Source organism: Microcaecilia unicolor, chromosome 11 (genome assembly GCF_901765095.1).
Source record: "Microcaecilia unicolor chromosome 11, aMicUni1.1, whole genome shotgun sequence".
Classification (NCBI taxonomy): Eukaryota; Metazoa; Chordata; class Amphibia; order Gymnophiona; family Siphonopidae; genus Microcaecilia; species Microcaecilia unicolor.
Genome location: NC_044041.1, coordinates 125,203,219 through 125,224,724, shown reverse-complemented (window position 1 = coordinate 125,224,724; position 21,506 = coordinate 125,203,219). Strand labels below are relative to the sequence as shown.

The window sequence follows — 21,506 nt, the reverse complement described above, 5'->3', positions numbered from 1 at the left end:
CCATATCAAGTCAGAGACCACATCTGCTACATAAGCTAGACTTGCTTCCAGACAAGTCAGTTGTGATGGCTGCTCCTTGTTCTCCACTGGAGGAACCCCCTGGCTTTGCTGTATCCAACACAAGAACTGCAAATTGCCACCTGTAGCCCAAGAGCCCAAACCTCAAAATGTCTGCTTCTGCATTTTGTCCAACCATCTATCCTGCATATCATTTACTGTCAAGCCACCTCCCACCGGGATAGTGGTCTTTTTGATGATTGCTGTTACCAATGCATCCACCTTAAGCCGTTTAGATTCTTCCTTGACTTCCGGCATTAAAGTGCAGAGCTTTGCCACAGTCTTGTCTACCTTGAGTCCTGGCTCCAGAGAGTCCCACTCTGTGGACACAAGGGCCTAAACTACCTGGTGTAAAGGACTTGGAGAGCTTTCTAATACCTTCCAAGATTAGATTTCCCACCATTGCAGTCTACTGAGCTGAAGAACTAAAATACTTAAGAGACGATGAGGCTCTAGCAATGACTGCCAGCAGCTCCTCTTTTAAAAAGAGGTATCACCATCAAATCATCTCCTTTCACTGAAGTTCCCCTTCTAACAGGGGTTGCCCCATGGACACAGCCTTTGTTACCACAGATCCAGCTTGTTTTGAGAGCATTGCCAAGAGTACTGAATGGGACTCAATCATCCAGAAGCTCCAGGTATCACTACTTTGCTGAACTGTGGCTCCCAGCAGTTCTGGAAGTAGAGAGGTTACCCATCTAGGCTTTGCTGTTACTCTTCCACAGCCGTGGTTTCAAAATGCTACATGTCCTGACCCAATACAATTCCTTAAGCAGACCAAGCTGACTGCCAGAGCCCCTTCAAGGGCATGCCACTGGATAGAAGGCCCTTATACAGTAATGTCTTCACAGAGAAAGTGGGAGGAGGCAGCAGGGGAAAGGGACTCAAACACTTCTGAATAATCTCCTCTTAACATGAAATCCCCCCCCTTTTTTTTTTACATTTATAGAAGAATTTTATTGAGCGATCAGACAATATAACCAGTAAACCAATACAAAACAGAACAACAGTGTCCAAAGACTCCAACAAGCAGAAATAAAATAGGTTCAAAGACCCTCCCGCCTCCTCTACTGAGACCAAGTTTCCGAACTGGCCCACAGCTCGCTGGTGGCTTGACCACTCCAGGAACTGCACAGTACATCATCCGCTGGAGATAGAGAAATACTAAGGAGCTAAGGCTACATGGTACCTTATAAAAGCAGAATGCACAAGACTGTTCTCTCCATCCACTGTTGGCTGACGTAATCCTTGAGGTTGTGGACTAGTCTAGTGAGGATAAGCAATAAAAAGTTTAGCTATTAGAGCCAAAGCTATGACTGAATGATAGTGTGTTGGGCCCCTGGGACCATGACCCCACCAATAATTTGCTCACCCTATTCCATTGCTTATGCCTTCGCACTACCTCAGGGGGAACACAAGGAGAAGAAACCAAAAACCTCATGAGCTTGTAGGACAACACAAAGAAAGTGAGGCAAAGAAAGAGAGGATTTCAAAAAGTCAAATTAAGACCTTTAATATGATGAATAGTTCCACCCATCACCACCACATCATATTAAAGGTCTTACCTTCACACTACCCCACACATTTGGGTGCAAGACACACAAACTTTCATTTTTGCTATCTAATATGAAGCAAACACTTTCTGGTCAGGATTGCTGATGAAAGTCTCTGGGAGGAAGAGTCCGCTACTGATCAACACCACCTAGTACCTGGATTACATGTCCACAATAGTTGGGTTCTGGCCCTGGCTGGGCTGGGACAGATACAAAATATGAACGTTAAAAAAAAAAATGAAGGCTCATGAAACCGGTGTTTAAATTTTATTACACACTTTTCCAATCCAGCAGGTATGCCTCTGTGCAAGAGGGTCTAAGTTGGTTCCCGAGGTGAAAATGGGTGGTTAGAAGACCACTGGGGTAGGGGAGACTTAAACCATGGCTTCCCTGGTTCTCAGCACACTGCTTTAACCCAGGGCTTCCTAAACTGTGGAATCCCATAGCCAATTGCGTTTTTAGGATATCAGCAAACAAACCCAACAGTTTTCATAAACCGGACTAGCTGGGAAGTCCTGCTCTACCCCCCCCCCCCCCCCCCCCAAAATAAAGTTAGTATCAAGCTCTTAAAAACAGTCACTCCCAAGGGGATGAGGGGAGGCACTGTGTAAACTTAACACTACACAATTCTCCACTGCTTGTGGTACCCTTTTTCACAGGGCAATTCTCCCAAGGGATCCAACCCACCCAGGTGCTGATGCAGTAAACTGGGCTGTGTTTTACTGCAGCTCAAGATGTTCCTGCACTAGTGTTACACGATGCAAACAAAAACATACCAACCACAGGTTTGGTTCCCCCCTCCACCACCACCATCTTTACCTTAATGATGAATTTTTATTTCAGCACAGGGCTGGTGTAAAGACAGAGCTTTAAGCCAAGGGTTATCTGATGTGTACCAAATCAACTCAGACATTACAAGTGCCCTCCTCCCCAACATTTCTCATTGCAGCACTCTAACTCCTCGATTCCTCCCATATGCCCCAAATACCCTCCCCAATCCCCCCCAAAATGTCCCTGGTATCCCAAAAGTCACCCTTGCAGCCCCACCCCTCAACGTGTTGAGAGCACAAGTGGACTCTCCCAATACCCCCCCTCAGTACCCCTCCCCCTCTAGAAATCCCCTGCATACCTCCAATATTAGGGAGGAAGACACAATGGGTTGCCATTGTGCACAAGAGCTAGTGGGCACCCCTCTCAACGCTGAAGGTAAAGAGAGGCTTTGGAAAGGAAGTACATGGTAGAGGGTGAGGATGTGGAGAGGCAGAGGCATTAGGGAGTGTTGGGTCTGCACTAATGTCAAATGAAGATCTTGCACACAATCTCCAGTTGATATTAGCGCAGACCCATGTGCATCTTGTGCACTCCCCAATGTTAGCACATTATTTGGTTACTGACTTGGCAGGGAGCAAACCTTTAGTGTTACTCTTGTGTTAAAAGCCATGCACTATAGTTTCTGCATCAGCCCCCCTCAAAGAGATGAGGCAGGGATATTAAAACAAGAGGTGATGTCCAAAACAGACCACTGCAGCTTTCTGCCTGCCAAAGGCAAGCACCACACATTAAAGTAACAGAACAGAGTTTTACTGGTTAGCCCAGGGGAACAATTAGAATGCAGATATCCCAGTCATCAGCAAGAAAGCAGAAGCAACCCTTATTGACTTGCCATCACTAACCTGGATTATCCCAGGTAGAACCATACCCCAGTAAAGCTGTTAATACTTAGTGTGTGAATGGCATCAATTCTTAAGGACACAGCTAAAGGGGTACCTTATCTGAAATCCGGTGGCAAGCATCCATTGATAGGAACTCCTGTATAAGATCATTCTCTAAAAGGAAAAAACAAAAGGAAAAAATTAGTTATTATCTGATCATATTTTTTTCCATTAGTCCCAACAGATCAATCCAGAGACGAGTGGGTTATGTCCCCCTACCAGCAGGTGGAGTCTTAGTATATGTAGACCTGGGCAGCCAGCTTACTCAGTATTGTCGATACCAAAGCAGCTGAAGAAGAAAAACAATCTAATATTAACTTCCACTCCTGCCTCCAGAGAACCCTTGCAGGCTCTTCCTCTACCGCAACAGCGGGACGGAAACCACCTGTGGGAATTGCAATCATGAAAGTTCTCCATCCTCTGTAGCTCACCGTTAGTTCCCAGTGGTCCCTGAGAACAGGACAGAACCTCAAGAGCCATGCCCCCCTGATAACAAGGGAAATTATGTAAACAAATAACAGTAAAGGGGGGGCCTCTGGATTGATCTGTTGGGACTAATGGAAAGAAAATAATCAGGTAATAACTAATTTTTTCTTTCCATAGCCTCCCACAGATCAATCCAGAGATGAGTGGTATGTACAAAAGCAGTCCCAAGTGCAGGGAGGGATCCCCAAATAGTCAATCAAAGGCTCAAAAACATACTCACCCCAACCCCAAAGACTGAGGTCGGATCAGACAAACTCCAAGAGACCCAGAACTTGCAAAAGAGGACCAGGTTCCAAAAACAGAAAAAAACTCAAAGACTGAAGAAAGGAGAAATTGGGCAAGAAGGGGAAGAAAGCCCTCCAACGCCAGAAAGAATATACATCTCCAAGCCGCAACACCCAAATATGCAGGGCCATGCCTAGGGTCTCTGGTGCCCCCCTGCAGACTATCGGTTGGCGCCCCCCCCCAGCAGAGCAGGAACAGAAGGGAGCAGGCAAGTAAGCCGGACCTCAGGAAAAAATAGCACTGTATGTATCCCTCATTGATAAGTCTCTGACTCTAAAGTTTAGCAATTTCATTAAAGCAAAATGTATTTTCACATATCACATCCTATCCAAGGAGAATGTTTTATATATGTCACCCGTCTGTGGTAAAACTTCACACAGTATCAAAATACCTCTAATATGTAGTCGTGCCAGCCGAGGAAACTAACTGTGCTCAGCTCACAAGAGACAGAGTGAACATAAAATAAAACTTCATCCTTAAAAGATAATATCGGATGAATGCATGAAGGTGAATATGAATTCCTGTGAATGGAATCAATTTGATTTACAATAAATCCAGATACTACTCCCTCATATATATAACAAAAAATTATTTAAGTGGAATGGAATTATTTGACTGTACTGGTAAACAGAAAGAAATACTCTATTGCATTCTAATCTCCTTTGCACCAAAGGATATAATTCAGATCAAACATTTATCTCTGATCAACTATCTCAGATCAAATATTTATTTCAGATCAAATATTAAGGTTTCCTTGCTTACAGTCACTTAAATCTACCTAGCCTTTATATAGCTTATAGGATTTAAACACTCAAACTGAAATTCACCCTTTTCTATTCTTCATAAACTTCAAGTAATCCTGAAATATTCAGATCCTTTTCTCACTAGAGAAACTTCAATCGCCACCAATCTCTTTTCACTTATATTTTCTCATTTACCACAATCAGGCACTCTTTTATAACTTCAGTCAACAAACACAGGAAGTCACAGCTGATGTCTCTCTTGGCAAAGGACAGCTCTCACTCTGTTCACTTCCCGGGCAGATTTCTTAACAGAAGCTGATCATCCAATCAGAGAGCTCTATTTGAATGCAGATTAACATACACACTCATGGGAATGTTTAGTGAAAAACACCGGACTAATTTGCATATGATTTAAACAAATCTGAGCATATGACAACCAAGTACAGACTCCCAGCACCTGAATTCTGCAATTAGATTTAAGGCAAATACTTTAAAAACTTATTTTTAGCACTTTTAAAATTTCATGTTCTCTTTAATTTGAATGCTGTTTCAAGCTCTGAAACTCACCCTGACTGAGGAGCTAGCCCCAAACTGAAGCATAAATAGCAATCTGGTTGTATTCTCATGTAACTTGAAGAGCGTGCCTGCCTCAATTAATACTGCTCCTTTGCATGAAAAGGGGAGGGCAGTGGAAATAGGAGAATCACAAGTTCAGGTGAAAGATTTTGCAAGTGAGCAGACCGACACGGCAGGGCAGTGGCACCCCTCGAAGGCAAGCGCCCCCCTGCGGCTTACCTCGCTTACTGCATCAGCACGGCCCTGCAAATATGGAGCTAAAGCAGACCTGGAACTGTGGAACTGCGCCCAGAATGCAGCGATGGAACCGTGCCCAACAAGGAACAGCGGAACTCCCCTCCAAAGGGACACCACCTTGTAGTGGTGGAGGGGCTTCTGTGTTTCAATGACTCAGAGGGCTATGCTGAAGGGTTACCCATATCAGACAGGCCTCTGAGGAGAAACCAGACAAAGTGTGTCCCAAACTGGGAGAGTGATAAGATGGCGACCTGAAGTTCGTATGCCCAACGGCCCAGCTGCCCTCTGAAGTTTTGTATTCTTTACGCAATTTCCTCTCTGCAATTGCAGTTACCTTAACTGAGAGGAAGGGGACAACCAGCGGTCAGCCGCAGATGGCCAGCGTTTTGTTCCCGAGCAGCAAGTGCGGGACCGCTGCGCAATGAACTGCCCACAGATGAAAGGGTTGGCGAGTCCTTTGATTAGTGCCGGCGAAGGAGCGTCGACGCTCTTGGACCTGGAAAAAACAACTCCATCGCTCCTGAATTATTCAACCACCATGTCCAAAGGAGTGGAGGAGTGAGTTAGAGGCATATGCTGAAACGGAGGACAGTTTCAGATATAATTTTATTAGAGAGTTACATGGAAATTTAACTGAGCCCTTTGAGAGTGAAAAATTGATATAACAAATGATTCTATACAAGCAAGGAGTGGTTATGATTTTGAAAGTGATAATAGACCAGAAACTTTGATTAATAAATTATACATGATTAATATCGAGATTATTGTTTTTCCCCAGAGTTCCAAGTATGCCTCCTAAAGTTTTCCTCAGAAATATTTCCTCAATTATTACTTTAAAAGGAGTGAAGCCTGTAAAAACTGGGATTACTTTAATCAGTGGGATCTGAATTAGAGACTTAAGTCTATGTATTGTAAAATAACTTCTGGTTTTTAAGAGAAAGAATGTCATCAGATATATTATTTCTAACTAATATTGGACAATAAGTATGTTTTCAATGAAATGATTTGACTATACACCATATTGGCCTTGAAGAAGCCAACCAGATGATCAATGTGGAATAATGAATTAGACTAGTAATATCTGGGGATAATCAGGTTAATACCACTTTTTTTTTTTCCTGTTTGCTGTGTAATTCATCTCCTTGTCTTGTTTCACTCTCCCTATTTTAGTGGTCTAAGGATGAGAATAGAACTACCTTGAATCAATTCCTATATTTTACTTTCTCTGTATTTCTGGCAAGTTGTTTGATCGCTTGTAAAAATTTAAATGGTTATAAATAAAATTTTTTAAAAAAGGAACAGCAGAACTGCGCCCAGAATGTAGTGATGGAACCATGCCTAACAAGGAACTGCATGGAATAACGAAGCTGCGCTCAAGTGCAGCGACAGCGCCGCGCTCCACACGCAACGACAGCGCCGTGCTCAACCAGCAAAATACATAGATCTTGGGGAATAGCCATAGAAGGTGCTGCCAGAAGGCCAACAGGAAAGAGAACAACTTGCGGAAATGCAGCCCTTGTGCTGCACTCCCGTCCCAGAGGGATAAAAACTGCAATAAGAGAAAGCCCCATGCCTCAAGAGACACTCTCGGTCCTCAGAAGGTCACTGGACCACAAAGACTGCCCTCCAAGGCAACCGAGACGTACCAATAGACAACGTAGAGAAAGAACTCCCGCCAAGAGGAGTACAGTACCGCCTCATCTGTTATTCCATTAATGTTCTCTCTATACATGTTACTTTTATACACTATATTTCCCATGTTTCTTATGTAATTACTAATTGTATATGTTATTCAGTCATGGTGATACCATGGCGGAGCAACGTAAGCCACATTGAGCCTTCAAATGTGTGGGACAATGTGGGATACAAATGCAATAAATAAATAAGCATCACAGAGCTGAAATCCTCAGATCACAGGGAGCAAAATGCAGCCGTACAGCAGTAAGACACAACTCTCGCCAGCCCAGGAACAAAGTGGAAGCTGGCCACTAACATAAAACTGAGGGAAAAAACCCAGCTAAGGGAGAATCAAACTCCAGACCTAGCTCCGATCCACTTCCCTGCAGAAAAGTAGAGAAAAGCCTACAGCCACGATGCGATAATCCTGCTGCATCGCAAAAGATGTGCTAAGCAGGAAGGCACTGCGTCCCTTACAGAAGAAGGAATGATTTGTGCCAAAAGTGCCAGGATAAAGACGCCTAAAATTAGAAAAGCCAATATCCGCCTGTGCCCGACTAAACTCCCGCCTCAAAGCCAGGGAAGAAAGGAAGAGCTGAGGCAAACTAGTCCTCAAAAGGCACTTAGTCCTCAAAAGGCACATACCCAAAAGAACCCTGGACTAAGTCGAAGCAACAGACTGGCAAGAATGGTGCTCCCGAGGGTACTCAGAAGAGGGATTGAGCTATTTGCCTACCAAGGGCAACTCAGATCCCTACCAGAAGGAAAGTACCCTGCAGACAACCTAGAGCAAACAGGAGGAATCCACGGGGTCGAGAAAATGAGAACCCCCCTAGGGATCCGAAATCTGTGGCCACCAGTAACGGCACCAGCTATGGCACCCTCTAGCAGCATAGAAGCTGCAGATACAAACTCCAGCGAGAAAAACCAAATATCAGCAGAAATCACCCATGGAGACCATGTTGGCTTGAAGGGAACCAGAGATGGAGGCCCAATTAGAGAAAGAATCCCTGAAGTAATCTGATACGGGCAGCCCAAGGGGGAATGTCCAAGAAAGAAAAACCTTGCTCCCATGTCCTAGACCTGGCATGAAAAGTAATACCTGACTTGAGTTGGCATCTGATGCTGAGGAGCAACGAAAGAAAGGATTTCCCAAGACTACATGGAACAGCAGCCCCGAAAAAGCAAGATTAGTGAGGGAAACAACTGACTCTTGGTGACACTGATTACCAATCCTAAAGACTGAAAAACGAGAAGAAAACTTGGATGAAGTTTGTAGAGTCTCTTGATAGAGAGAAAGCCGCAAATCAGCCAGCCCCGAGATGTGGAAGAACCTGCCATCCATCTCACGAAGGAAAGCTGCCATTACCACCATGACCTTGCGAAAAAAAAAAATCCTCAGCAAAATGGAAAGGCTAAAGCGGCTAGGGCTCTTCAGCTTGGAGAAAAGGCGGCTGAGGGGAGATATGATAAGAAGTCTATAAAATAATGAGTGGAGTTGAACGGGTAGATGTGAAGCGTCTGTTTACGCTTTTCAAAAATACTAGGACTAGGGGGCATACAATGAAGCTACAATGTAGTAAATTTAAAACAAATCAGAGAAATTTTTCTTCACTCAACGTGTAATCAAAGTCTGGAATTCGTTGCCAGAGAATGTGATAAAGGTGGTTAGCTTAGCCGAGTTTAAAAAAGGTTTGGACGGCTTCCTAAAGGAAAAGTCCATAGACCGTTATTAAATGGACTTGGGAAAAATCCACAATTTCTGGGATAAGCAGTGTAAAATGTTTTGTACTTTTTGGGATCTTGCCAGGTATTTGTGACCTGGATTGGCCACTGTTGGAAACAGGATGCTGGGCTTGATGGACCTTTAGTCTTTCCCAGTATGGCAATACTTATGACATGGTCATAATTCGCTAAGACCCCTTGCCGCCAGGAGCCCTGGGACTATGAAAATAAAACTCCTTGATGTCCAGGGAGGATCAACTCTCCCCACCAGTCAGAACTATTACACACTGCCAGGTTCCCCTTGTGAAAGGCTGAACCGTAAAAATCCGAGCCTCTACATCCCGAACTGGAAGGAAGCTCCCTGGATGCAACTACCAAGCAAAGGAAATAACTTCACATTCCCCAATTGCAACTGGAGACAGACGCCACTTCTCCCAAAGGAAGAAACGTTGGCAAGGTGGCAAGACTGCCTGACCATGTCAGAGCTTGCATGTAGACTCCAAGAAAAATCTGTACTGGTCCAGGTTGTAACTGTGTGATAGAAAAACAGACACATTTGAGCTGAGATAATCTTAGTTCACTGCTCCTGAGACCAAACAGGGGTCCAGATACAGCAGGCATAGGTTGACCTGAAGTAGAAACAGAGCTCATTTAACCAGAAGCCAGGTGGCTTGTCGAAGGAAGTGGAAAACCCGGAAAGTAGATTTCCTGCCCCCCAAACCTAAGACAAAACCAAGTGGAGTAACCATCATCCCCTGGCAATCTCCGAGACTCGGAAGTCCCTCAGGTCTAAACCCAACTGCCCTAGATCTTCTCCAGTGCCAAAATTACTCCAAAAGGCAGTATGCCAAATGTGACTTGGAAGCCACATCCGTGGACTGATGCCTAAGCCAATGCTAACTACTACCAGATATTGCCAAGAATTGGCTGGAATGACTGAACACTAAAAACAGTTAGAAGTCTGAATGAAACAGAACACAGCACACCGTCTGTAGCCTGAACAAGCCCACACAAAACACACCCTGAAAGCTGTAGAGACCTAGCAGGGCTCGGTGCCTGGAGAAGGAACAGGCTTCCATAAACATCCATAGTTTCATGTAATTGTATTTGTACAACATTGTAAGCCACTTTGAGTCTGCATCCCTGTGTAAAAAAGTGGGATATAAATGTGCAAAATAAATAAAAGGATATCAATCCACACTTAAACTAAGAAGCAGGACCAATAATGAGATCTGAGAAAACAGATGTGCACATGGTAGCATGAACACCATAGCCAGCAGGAGAACTCTTGAGAGAAGAGGCTAGCTGCAGCTAAAATCCCTGTCCTCCCCTCGTGGGATCAGACTTAAATTACCCGCCAGGCATGCTAAAAACGGTAGCCTGGGCTAAAAGGACCATGTGCTGTTCCAGAAAGGCACCAATTATGCACAGGAAAGCTAAACATGCTAGCAACGTTAGCAAGCCAGACAGAGAGAAAAGCTGAGGGAATAAGCTCTCACCCCCTCCAAAAAACATGCAGCCGAAAGAAAGCGAAAAGTGCCCTAGATATCCCCTGTAAGAAGGGACAGTAACCTGCCCGATATCAAGAGCAGGCAAACCCAGTCGCAACTAACCTCCCCAGAAGAGAAGGACCACAAATAATGTTCCCTTGCGGCTATACAATGCTGCCCAAAAAGCAAAGAACATCAGGTAAGTTCTAGCACCACAAGCCATCCCGAGAGGGAAATGAGGATCAGCCCTCGAAAATCTCTCAAAGTTCCCCTCTCCTAGACAGGAACAGCCGACGAGAAAAGTCAGGCCAGTAAAGATCCTACCGCCCCGAACCCGCACACCTCCGCTAAAACCCTAAGCGCACTATCTAAATAAGAACCATGAAACTGAGAGAAGCCTAAATGTGCTGCCCTAAATATTAAGCCCCAGCACAAAATGGCGCCCACGACGGCGAGATCCCGCCAAAACTACAGCTCGGTATGGCATATCAACGGAGCCCTAAAAACAATGTTCCCCTGCCAGCGCCCAAAATAAAACACACCCGTGCCAAGGGCCACGCGAAGACAAGATCCCCTCCATAAAACTGCAATGGTAAAGAAATGACACTCACCTCAATAGGGAAGGAGAAAACAGAGCCCCAAAGGAAGGAAATTACCAACCGCTGTGGTGTAAGAGCTGAAAAACCTCACCTGCTGCTCTGCTTTATTTTCTTCCCTCCTCGTCTTTCTTCTCTTTTTTTTTTTTAGAGGCAGGAGTTGCAAAGATAATTAGAAGCTGAGTTCCAAGGAGTGTTACCAAGCTTGGCACCAGGAAAGGGGTAGGGGAGGGACCTGACACCACCAGGTGTACCCCTTACTGGCTCTACATAGCCACGAACCCCTAGCTCAACTAACCCTGAGGGAACAGGCTAGGAGCAAATCTCAATCCAGAGAGCTGCATAGGATATGTCCATCCACCTGCTGAGATAGAGAGAATACTGAGAGTAAGCTGGCTGCACAGGTCTACATAAGACTCTGAAGTTCTCTCTATCTCCACCTGCTGGTAGGGGGACATAACCCACTCGTCTCTGGATAGATCTGTGGGACGCTATGGAAACAAAATTTAAATTCGAGTTTGATTGCCACAACTCAAGTATACCCTAACCTAGTGCCAGTTTCTGCTCTTGGTCTTGGGAGGACCATCATGCTCCCCTTCCCATTCACAAAAAGCTACAATCCACTTTCTAAAGAGAGAACGAAATTAAAGATGCAGTTTGCTTGGAAACCACAGGGAAAGGGAAAAGGGACTTGATATACCACCTTTCTGAGGTTTTTGCAACTACTACTACTACTTGACATTTCTAAAGCGCTACTAGGGTTACGCAGCGCTGTACAATTTAACACAGGACAGTCCCTGCTCAAAGGAGCTTACAATCTAAAGGACAAATGTACAGTCAGTCAAATAGGGGCAGTCTACATTTCCTGAAAGGTATAAAGGTTAGGTGCCGAAAGCAACATTGAAGAGGTGGGCTTTGAGCAAGGATTTGAAGATGGGTAGGGAGGGGGCTTGGCATAAGGGCTCAGGAAGTTGATTCCAAGCATAGGGTGAGGCGAGACAGAACGAGCGGAGCCTGGAGTTGGCGGTGGTGGAGAAGGGTACTGAGAGGAGGGATTTGTCCTGTGAGCGGAGGTTACGGGCGGGAACGTAAGGAGAAATGAGGGTAGAGAGGTAATGAGGGGCTGCAGACTGAGTGCATTTGTAGGTAAGAAGGAGAAGCTTGAACCGTATGCGGTATCTGATCAGAAGCCAGTGAAGTGACCTGAGAAGAGGGGTGATACGAGTATATCGGTTCAGGCGGAATATAAGACGTGCAGCAGAGTTCTGAACAGATTGAAGGGGGGATAGATGGCTAAGTGGGAGGCCAGTAAGGAGTAGGTTGCAGTAGTCAAGGCGAGAGGTAATGAGAGCGTGGACGAGAGTATGGGTGGTGTGCTCAGAGAGGAAAGGGCGAATTTTGCTGATGTTAAAGAGAAAGAAGCGACAGGACTTGGCTATCTGCTGGATATGCGCAAAGAAGGAGAGGGAGGAGTCGAAGATGACTCCGAGGTTGCGGGCAGATGAAACGGGGAGGATGAGGGTGCCATCAACTGAAATAGAGAGTGGAGGAAGAGAAGTGGGTTTTGGTGGAAAGACGATAAGCTCGGTCTTGGACATGTTCAGTTTCAGGTGGAGGTTGGACATCCATGCAGCAATGTCGGATAAGCAGGCCGATACCTTGGCCTGGGTCTCCGCGGTGATGTCTGGTGTGGAGAGATATAGCTGGGTGTCATCAGCATAAAGATGATACTGGAAACCATGAGATGAGATCAGTGAGCCCAGGGAAGAGGTGTAGATTGAAAAAAGAAGGGGTCCAAGGACAGATCCCTGGGGAACTCCAACAGAGAGCGGGATGGGGGTGGAGGAAGATCCATGAGAGTGTACTCTGAAGGTGCGGTGGGAGAGATAGGAGGAGAACCAGGAGAGGACAGAACCCTGGAACCCAAATGAGGACAGTGTGGCAAGAAGTAAATCATGATTGACAGTATCAAAAGCAGCGGATAGATCAAGGAGGAAGAGGATGGAGTTGTGGCCTCTGGATTTGGCAAGGAACAGGTCATTACAGACTTTAGAGAGTGCCGTTTCTGTCAAGTGTAGAGGGCGAAAACCGGATTGAAGCGGATCAAGGATGGCACGAGAGGAGAGAAAATCAAGGCAGCGGCTGTGAACAGCACGCTCAAGTATTTTGGAGAGGAAGGGTAGGAGGGAGATGGGGCGGTAGTTGGAGGGACTGGTAGGGTCAAGTGATGTTTTTTTGAGGAGAGGTGTGACTACGGCGTGCTTGAAGGTGTCAGGGACAGTTGCAGTGGAGAGAGAGAGGTTGAGGATATGACGGTATGAGAGATGGTGTTAAGTTGGTGGGGATGGGATCAGAGGAACAAGTGGTGCATTTCGAGGAGGAAAGAAGGCGAGCGGTTTCCTCCTCGGTGATATCAGGAAAGGAGGAGAAAGAGGCCTGGGTTGGTTGGTTGAGGGAGAGGGTTGAAGGGTGAAGAGGAAGAGGTGCCTTGGTAGTGAACTCAAGGTTGATCTTTTGCACCTTGTCGCGGAAGTAGTCAGCCAGTGATTGAGGTGAGAGTGAGGGGGGGGGGGGGGGTGGGAGCGGAGGGCACTTTCAGGAGGGAGTTAAGGGTGGTAAAGAGACGACGAGGGTTGGCGCTGAGAGAATTGGTCAATTGGGTGTAATAGTCCTGTTTGGCAAGGAATAGGGAGGACTGGAAGGAGGATAGCATGAATTTGTAATGAAGGAAATCTGAATGGGTACAAGATTTCCTCCACAGGCGTTCAGCAGATCGGGCGCAGGAGCGAAGGTAACGGATGCAAGGGGTCTGCCAGGGCTGAGGATTAATACATCTTGTGGGACGGGAGATGGATGGTGCAAGGGTGTCCAGAGCATCTTACCCCTGCATCTGTTATGCCCCCTTACCCTTCCTTGCCTATTCTTGTCTCTCACCATTTTCTCTTATTGTATTGTCATTTTTAATTCTCCTACGTAAGCCACATTGTGCCTGCATGTGTGGGAAAATGTGGGGTAGAAATGTACTATAAATAAATAAATAAATACATTCAAAGCGGTTTACATATATTCAGGTACTTATTTTGTACCAGGGGCAATGGAGGGTTAAGTGACTTGCCCAGAGTCACAAGGAGCTGCAGTGGGAATTGAACTCAGTTCCCCAGGATCAAAGTCCACTGCACTAACCACTAGGCTACTCCTCCACTAAGGGTGGCAAGAGACCAAAAGTGTATAAAGTCATGAAACAAACAAAATTCACTGTGTCTCATACAAAGTTAGGGAGCATCCAGGGCTGTCCTGATAAGGACCTCAAAATACTGAAGTGCACAACTATCCTCATACAGGAAAAATTACTCCCTAAGCTGCTGCAGCAGTGAAGCAGTTGCCCCTGTTCCACCCCCCTCCCCTTTTTCACAGCTAGTTCTGGGGAAAGAAAATTGAAGGTCAGCAAGAAAGAATTTTCACATACAAGTTCATTGCCGGCGGGGGGTGGGGGGTGGGGGGCTAACCATAGTAACACAGTAACATAATAGGTAACAGCAGATAAGGACCTGCATGGTCCATCCAGTCTGTCCAACACAGCATATGCTTTGACTGTAATATAAGATTTGCGTTCTTTTTTCAGGACACCAACCATAGACGTCTGGAGACAAACAGTATAACTGGGACCAGAAAAGGATCAGATAGAATACAGATCAATGACAGGATACTTAACAGAAGTCAGAGATATCATACACTTCTAAATCATGATTATATGACACTGGAAAGGTCTGACGGGAAAACTCCTCGTTATAAGCCCCATTTCTGAGCATCTGCTTGACAATGAATACAGGATGCTAAGAAAAGATCTCTGGTCTGATCCATTTGGTAGTCAGCAAACCAGCACACCACAGAGTGGAAAACAAAAGACCAGCTTACCAAGAAGCCTATAAAATGCATCCCGTTCCTCCGGGTGCAGTGTGAAATGGGGTCGGCGTGTGCCTCTGCCTTTAACTGTGGAGCCCTCTCTCTCAGGGATTCGCGTTCTCCGCGCTCCTATGCCCCTTGGATGTGGTGGCTTGGTGATGACAGGCTTCACTCCAGCTGTGACTGCAGATGGGACCCGGGCGTTGTTCTGATTGTGCCTCATCTCCAAAGCCAGGCTCAAGTGAGACTTAAGGACTGATCTGCACCACCCCCCCAAAAAAAAAATTTAAAAAATTTAAATTAAGTGTAATAAGCAATGCAGCGCAAGTTAATCCATCAATTCAAGCTGCACAGATGCAGTGGGCAAGACCTTATACAGCATGACAAGATAATTACAGCTACTAAAATATACAGAAAATTACGTTTTCATTTAAAAATCCATCAGCTAGCTTTAAGCCAGTGTGAATAGGAACCCCATAACCCCAAGAAAGAATCTTGTCACCCTATCCTCCATGGTCACCAGCTGTGTGGCCACTACAGAAGCCAAAGTTGGGTCTTCATAGCTCTAACTCAGGGAAGCTACAGATATGCAGATGTTCTAGAGACTTACAAATTCAGGTTCATGGATAATTTGAGATCAAAATCTCAAACTTTTTCATTAAAAATAATTCAGAGCTTTTGTCATTGATATATGCTGCTCAGCAAAGGGGGGGGGGGGGAGGAGGGGAGGGAGGGTAAAAAATACAAAAAAGGCTAAAAGAAAGATGCAAGCACTCTACTACAGCCACAAATCCCAACAGTACAGAAATTAACACACTCCCAGTCCCAATCTTCCTTGCTTTGAATATTGCTTAAAGTCTTGTATTTTAAGAATCAGCAAAATAATAATAAAGCATCCCCTCCCTAAAACAAGGGCATTAATTACAAACACCTTTTCACAAATAGAAGAGAGACCTCAAACGCCCATCCCTAACAAAAAATGAAAACATTAGTCAAGCTTGAAACAAAACTTTTGAAGGCAATCCCCATACTCCAAATCCAAAAGGTACATTGGGATTTTTAAAAGCAAAAGAAACATTCTTAAAATATAGTAAGTAAAAAGAAGTCATGAGAGAATTTAAAGACTTAATAAAACTTGGGATTTGAGATCTTTTAAAAATACATAACACCCCCAGAAAACGTTTAGCGATCTAGAAAAACATATAGTTCTACATCTAAGCTATTATTGTTATAGACAAACTATTGCACAAAGGTGAATTATTTTTTTTAATAAAAAACAAAATGATAAACACAAACAGCTCCCCAAACCTGAGAAAGAACAAAAATAGTGCATAACGTTTGAAGAAAAGGGAATTAGATGAAAGCACAGAGTTGTAAAATAAAAATCCCACCCAGCGCGAAAGTTAATTTTCTAGTAGATACAAAACTGTGATAAGAAACCTTTCGGGTTTTTTTTTTTTTAATTATGGCTTTTATTCACATTTCGTTTCTCTTCTCTCGACTCACAGGTGGGTTTGGGGAGGAGGAAGGCGGGAGAACCAAAAGAAAGCGCATGAAAATGAAAAACAAATATTAAATAGAAGTTTGCAGGGACACTCTATACACTTGGGAACACTTTTCAAGTACGTTCATCTTTATACTTTAGCACTATTATTATTAAATACATTATTTATTCTCATGGGTAGAATAAGGCAACCAACCAACAGGATTACAGAGGCCAAAGCCAGCCTACCACTTCCCGTTCCCGCCAATTTGTTTTCCAGCCTTCTTCATCCCCCCTCCCATCCTTCACCTGAGCAAAGGAATCTTCCAACAGCAACAGCCGCGCAAGCGCGGAGAACCTCCTCTAACCGGCCAATCAGGAACGGGGGAAAAAAAACCTAAACCCCTATATCCACGCCCCCTTTCTATAGGATCTACACTCCCCCTCTTCTTCCCGCCCCTTTCGACCAATTGGCTCTTTCGAGCAATTCGAGGTGGAGGCGGAGCGCAGCGAGGTTGAAGTTTGGTTGGTTCCGCACACTGTCTTCCCCCGACCCCCACACAAACACAAACGGCTGAAGAGGGAAGGCGGGGGAGAAGGAAGAAAAGAAATGGTAGGGTTTATGGTCCTTTCAGGTATGCTATTGGCTCCGATGCTGATTTTTATTGGGGCGGGGTTGAGAAAATAAGGAGAAAAGGTTGTCTCGCGCTCATTGGTTGGTGTGAGAATTACATTCCACCCGCCCTTCCTTATCTCGTTTCTAATCCATTCCAATCACAAAGACACTGGCTCCGGCTTTTGTGACGTAAGTTACCGCTGTTACTATAGTAACTGATGGTTGACAGACACTTTTGCTTGCGCAAACAAACAGTAGGTAATATTCTTCAGGAGAAGCAGGATTTAATTAGCCAAAGTGCCAGACATATTGGGTTAACATCCCGACTGCTGTAGTGTAGACTGGACCCTCTCTCTCAAAACCTGGGAAAAAAAACTGTCAGGGCATGGACGAATGTGCCCTCCCTAACAACCGACGTACTTCCTTATTAGTCTATTTCATCCGCCTGACAAGGCAACAACGGCTCTCGCTCTCTTTTTATCTTTGTTTTTGTCTTTAGTTTAGTTTTTATGTTTTTCCTTAGACAGTGTCTTTAAAGGTAATTAGGACACTCTAGGGCTTAGTTACAGGCCCCACGAGTTGTCTGGCCCGAATCTTAAGTGCCTACCTTCTCCGAGGCTTTTGGAAGAGGTTTAACTCTACATAAAGAAGAAATTTGGCACTCTGAGGCTCTCAGTGGCAGTCACCATAGGTCATCTAGCCTTCACTTTGCTGCTTGTCAGACATCTACAGTATGAGGCATTTTACTTTTTTACTGAACTATGGTTCCAGTAATTACCTCTTCCTTGTCATCAAGCAGATGAAGCCATTACGTATGGGTTGTGTCCAACAACCAGCAGGAGGAGATAGAGAGCACTCAACTTTTCACAGTGCCTCATGGCCAGCCAGCTCCACTGCCTCTTCAGTATTCTCTATCTCCCCAAGCAGGGTGGCTGCAGCTTCTTTGAGCTCCATCAAAAATCTGCCTGGGGGTGGCTCCTGGCTTGCCAGTTGTTAGCTGGGGTGTTAGAGGCTATAGCAGCTTCACTTTGAAGGCACATAGGTTAGCCCTTTCCCTGCCTTACCCTTGCCCCCATAGATGTGGACACATTAGCTTGCTTTTCCCTAGCCTTTCCCACTCAGTGGATGCAGGCACATTGGTTCGCCTTTCCCTGCCTTTCCCACTCTTCTGAGCCTCCGGAGTTTTTATTACCTCTGCTTTCCTCACAGCGTTTAAAAAAAAAATGGAACAGAGGTTTTCCTTTGATTCTTCTGTGGGACTAGAGCTGTGATACTCGGTCCGGTGAGGTAAGAGTGTTTTCTAACTCCTCCGGGGTGGGCCCGCGATTGAGGCGTTTTTGGCGCGAAACTGCCATTTTGAATTTTCCCGCCGTTTTCGGCGATGGCTGCAGAGAATGTAATGCGCTGTTCCCGGTGTGGCAAGCGCAAATCAGCAGCAGGGCTCTGTAAATCATGCTGTACAGGCGTAAGAGCCGGCCCGAGCATGGCGAGCGATGATTCTTCCCGCTCAGAACTGGCAGCGGACGCCATTTTGAATTCTCCGCATGGCGCGGCCTCCGTAGAGACGGAGAGCCCTGAGCCCGGGGGGGGGGGGGGGGACCTCGAATTGAGGCTATTCAGGGAGCGGCTAGCCCCGGACGGGATCTGGGTGCCCAGGGCGAGTTTTTCTCCCCTGATTTTTTGTTATTATTGCATAAAGCATACATGCTGAAAAGAGCTCTCCCTCAAGGGTCGTCTGAGGCCCCTTCTATTGTCGTCGTCGTCCCCCCCCCCCCCCCCCCCCGGTGGATTCTGGCCTGGGACTGCCCGCTAAGGCTATTTTCCCTGATAATTGGCATAAAGAAAAGCGTAGAAGGGCTAATTCCCCTTCAGATTGTGGTGCACCTTCTTTCCCCCCCCCCCCCCCCCCCCCCCCTGTGGTTGGGCTGTGAGGATTCGGAGAGTTCTGGCAGGCCTTCGTGGTCTGAGGAGCCAGAGTCAGGTGCAGAATTACCACAGCATCTGGATGATCCCTCCGCGGTGAGGATTTTCCACTGTGATGAGCTGCCAGCGCTTATTTCAGATGCCCTACAGGTCCTTTCTATTGAAGAGCATGACAGTGGCACGGCCTCCTCTGTGAATCCTAGGATGGCTAGTACCAAAAAGCCTGCTCGAGCCTTTCCTTTGCATGACTCCATCCAAGAGCTTATTTCCACTCAGTGGGCTGACCCCGAGGGACCTTTGAAAGTTTCCAGGGCTATGGGGCAATTATACCCTCTGTGTGAGGAGCATTTGGCTCGCTTTGCAATGCCTAAAGTAGATGCCCTAGTCACTGCGGTGACAAAGAGAACTACCCTCCCTGTGGAAGGAGGAGCTGCCATTAAGGATATACAAGACCGTAGGCTGGAATCAGCACTTAAACGTTCCTTTGAAATTGCAGGTCTTACTTTTCGGGCGTCTGCATGCAGTTGTTATGCTGCTAGAGCCTGCCTGGCATGGTTGCAACAGGCAGTGGAACAGCCCGGAGATAGAGTGGAGCCCTTCTCGGATGTGGTTCCACGGCTGGAGTCGGCCTTGTCCTTTTTGGCTGATGCCCTTTATGATATTGTCAGCGCTTCGGCTAAACAAATGGCAGTAGCAGTGGGAGTTGGAAAAAAAATTGTTAAAGGCCTGGGAGATCCTAAACCCCAGCGCTTGCCCGAAGATAGGCCGAGGCCTTCCTCCAAGGGCCAGGCGGTGCACTCCTCTTATAGACCTTGCTTCCGTGAAGCTAGAAGGTACCGCCCGGGGCGTTCTGCTGGGTTCACTTCTCGTGCCCATTTTTCAGCAGAGGAACTCCTTTCACTCGGACAAGCGTTCCGCAGCCACCGGCTCTAGGCCTGGAGTTCAGGGGCAACCCTCTCAATAATGGTGCGCCGGCCCCCTCCTCGCTTCCTGTCATCGGAGGACGTCTTTCCCTCTTTGCCGAGGAGTGGGCCAATATTTCCTCAGATCAGTGGGTTCTAGACCTGATCAGAGATGGCTACAGAATAGAATTCAACGCCCCAGTAAGAGATGTGTATGTGGAGTCCCGATGCGGTTCTGCCGCCAAACGGGCGGCGGTAGAGGAGACTTTGCAAGGTCTGATTCAGTTAGGGGCCGTGTCCCCGGTACCTCCCGCCAAACACGGCTACTGCCGATACTCCATCTACTTTGTGGTGCCGCGAAAAGGTGGGTCTTTTCGCCCTATTCTGGACTTAAAAGAATTAAACAAGTCCCTGAGAGTGCGGCGTTTCCACATGGAAACCCTGCGCTCCGTCATTGCTGCGGTACAGCCAGGAGAGTTTCTCACATCTCTAGACCTGAAAGAAGCTTACTTGCACATACCAATTTGGCCCCCGCACCAGAAGTTTCTGAGGTTTGCGGTGTTGGGAAAACATTTCCAGTTCCGGGCCTTGCCTTTTGGCCTCGCCACAGCTCCCCGAACCTTTTCGAAGGTAATGGTGGTAGTAGCTGCTTTGTTCAGGCGAGAAGGTATCAGGGTTCACCCGTACCTAGACGACTGGCTCATCAGAGCAGACTCTGTAACAGAGAGCTATCAAGCTACAGCCAGAGTGGTCTCAGTACTTCAATCTCTAGGCTGGGTCGTCAATATGGCCAAAAGTCACCTGACCCCCTCGCAATCTCTAGAATATTTGGGGGCCAGGTTCGACACAGACTCTGGCTTTGTATACCTACCCGAGCTAAGGCGGTACAAGCTTCAGAATCAGGTCCGTCTGCTCCTGAGGATGCCCCGCCCGCGAGCTTGGGACATTGTCCAGCTGCTGGGATCAATGACAGCCACATTGGAAGTGGTGCCCTGGGCGAGAGCACACCTGAGACCTCTACAGTATTCCCTACTTCAAAGATGGTCTCCAGTTTCTCAGGATTATCAATGCAGACTTCCTTGGCTCCCAGCAGCCCGACTCAGCATGGAGTGGTGGCTCTCAGACAGCATGCTGTGGCGAGGAATGCCGCTGGCGCTCCCCGATTGGGGTCTAGAAGTGACAGATGCCAGCCTGAAGGGCTGGGGCGCACATTGCAAGGGGAAGCATGCCCAGGGTCTATGGACACCCGAGGAGTCGGAGTGGTCCATCAACCGCCTGGAGTTGAAAGCGGTGTTTCAGGCGCTTCTGGCCTTTCAAGTGACCCTGGAAGGATTGGCTGTCAGAGTGATGTCGGACAACACGACAGCAGTGGCCTACATAAATCGACAAGGCGGCACTCAGTGCAGAGCACTGGCCGCGCAGGCCGAACAGATTTGCCACTGGGCCGAGCTGCATCTTCAGTTTCTGTCGGCAGCTCACATTGCAGGTCAGAGCAACGTGCAAGCCGATTATCTAAGCAGGCATCAGATCGATCCAGCAGAA

At 46.5% G+C, this 21,506-nt stretch overlaps 1 protein-coding gene across 7 annotated transcripts in view; it reads right to left on the bottom strand.

The window, feature by feature from the left end:
* The window catches only part of SPDYC (speedy/RINGO cell cycle regulator family member C), a 90,989-nt gene extending 74,011 nt beyond the window's left edge, over nucleotides 1–16,978 (bottom strand). Inside the window, exons 1-3 of one of the 7 annotated variants that reach the window (XM_030218866.1) lie at nucleotides 16,833–16,978; nucleotides 15,053–15,300; nucleotides 3,378–3,436 (exon numbers count right to left, since the gene is read on the bottom strand). In XM_030218866.1, the coding sequence (XP_030074726.1) occupies nucleotides 3,378–3,436; nucleotides 15,053–15,263 (270 nt within the window). In that variant the 5' untranslated portion in view covers nucleotides 15,264–15,300; nucleotides 16,833–16,978. Of the gene's footprint in view, nucleotides 1–3,377; nucleotides 3,437–15,052; nucleotides 15,301–16,431; nucleotides 16,453–16,520; nucleotides 16,659–16,740 lie in introns of those variants that run through there. The other 6 variants (XM_030218867.1, XM_030218868.1, XM_030218871.1 and 3 more) reach the window with 6 other exon arrangements.
* Between the last annotated feature and the right edge of the window lie 4,528 nt (nucleotides 16,979–21,506).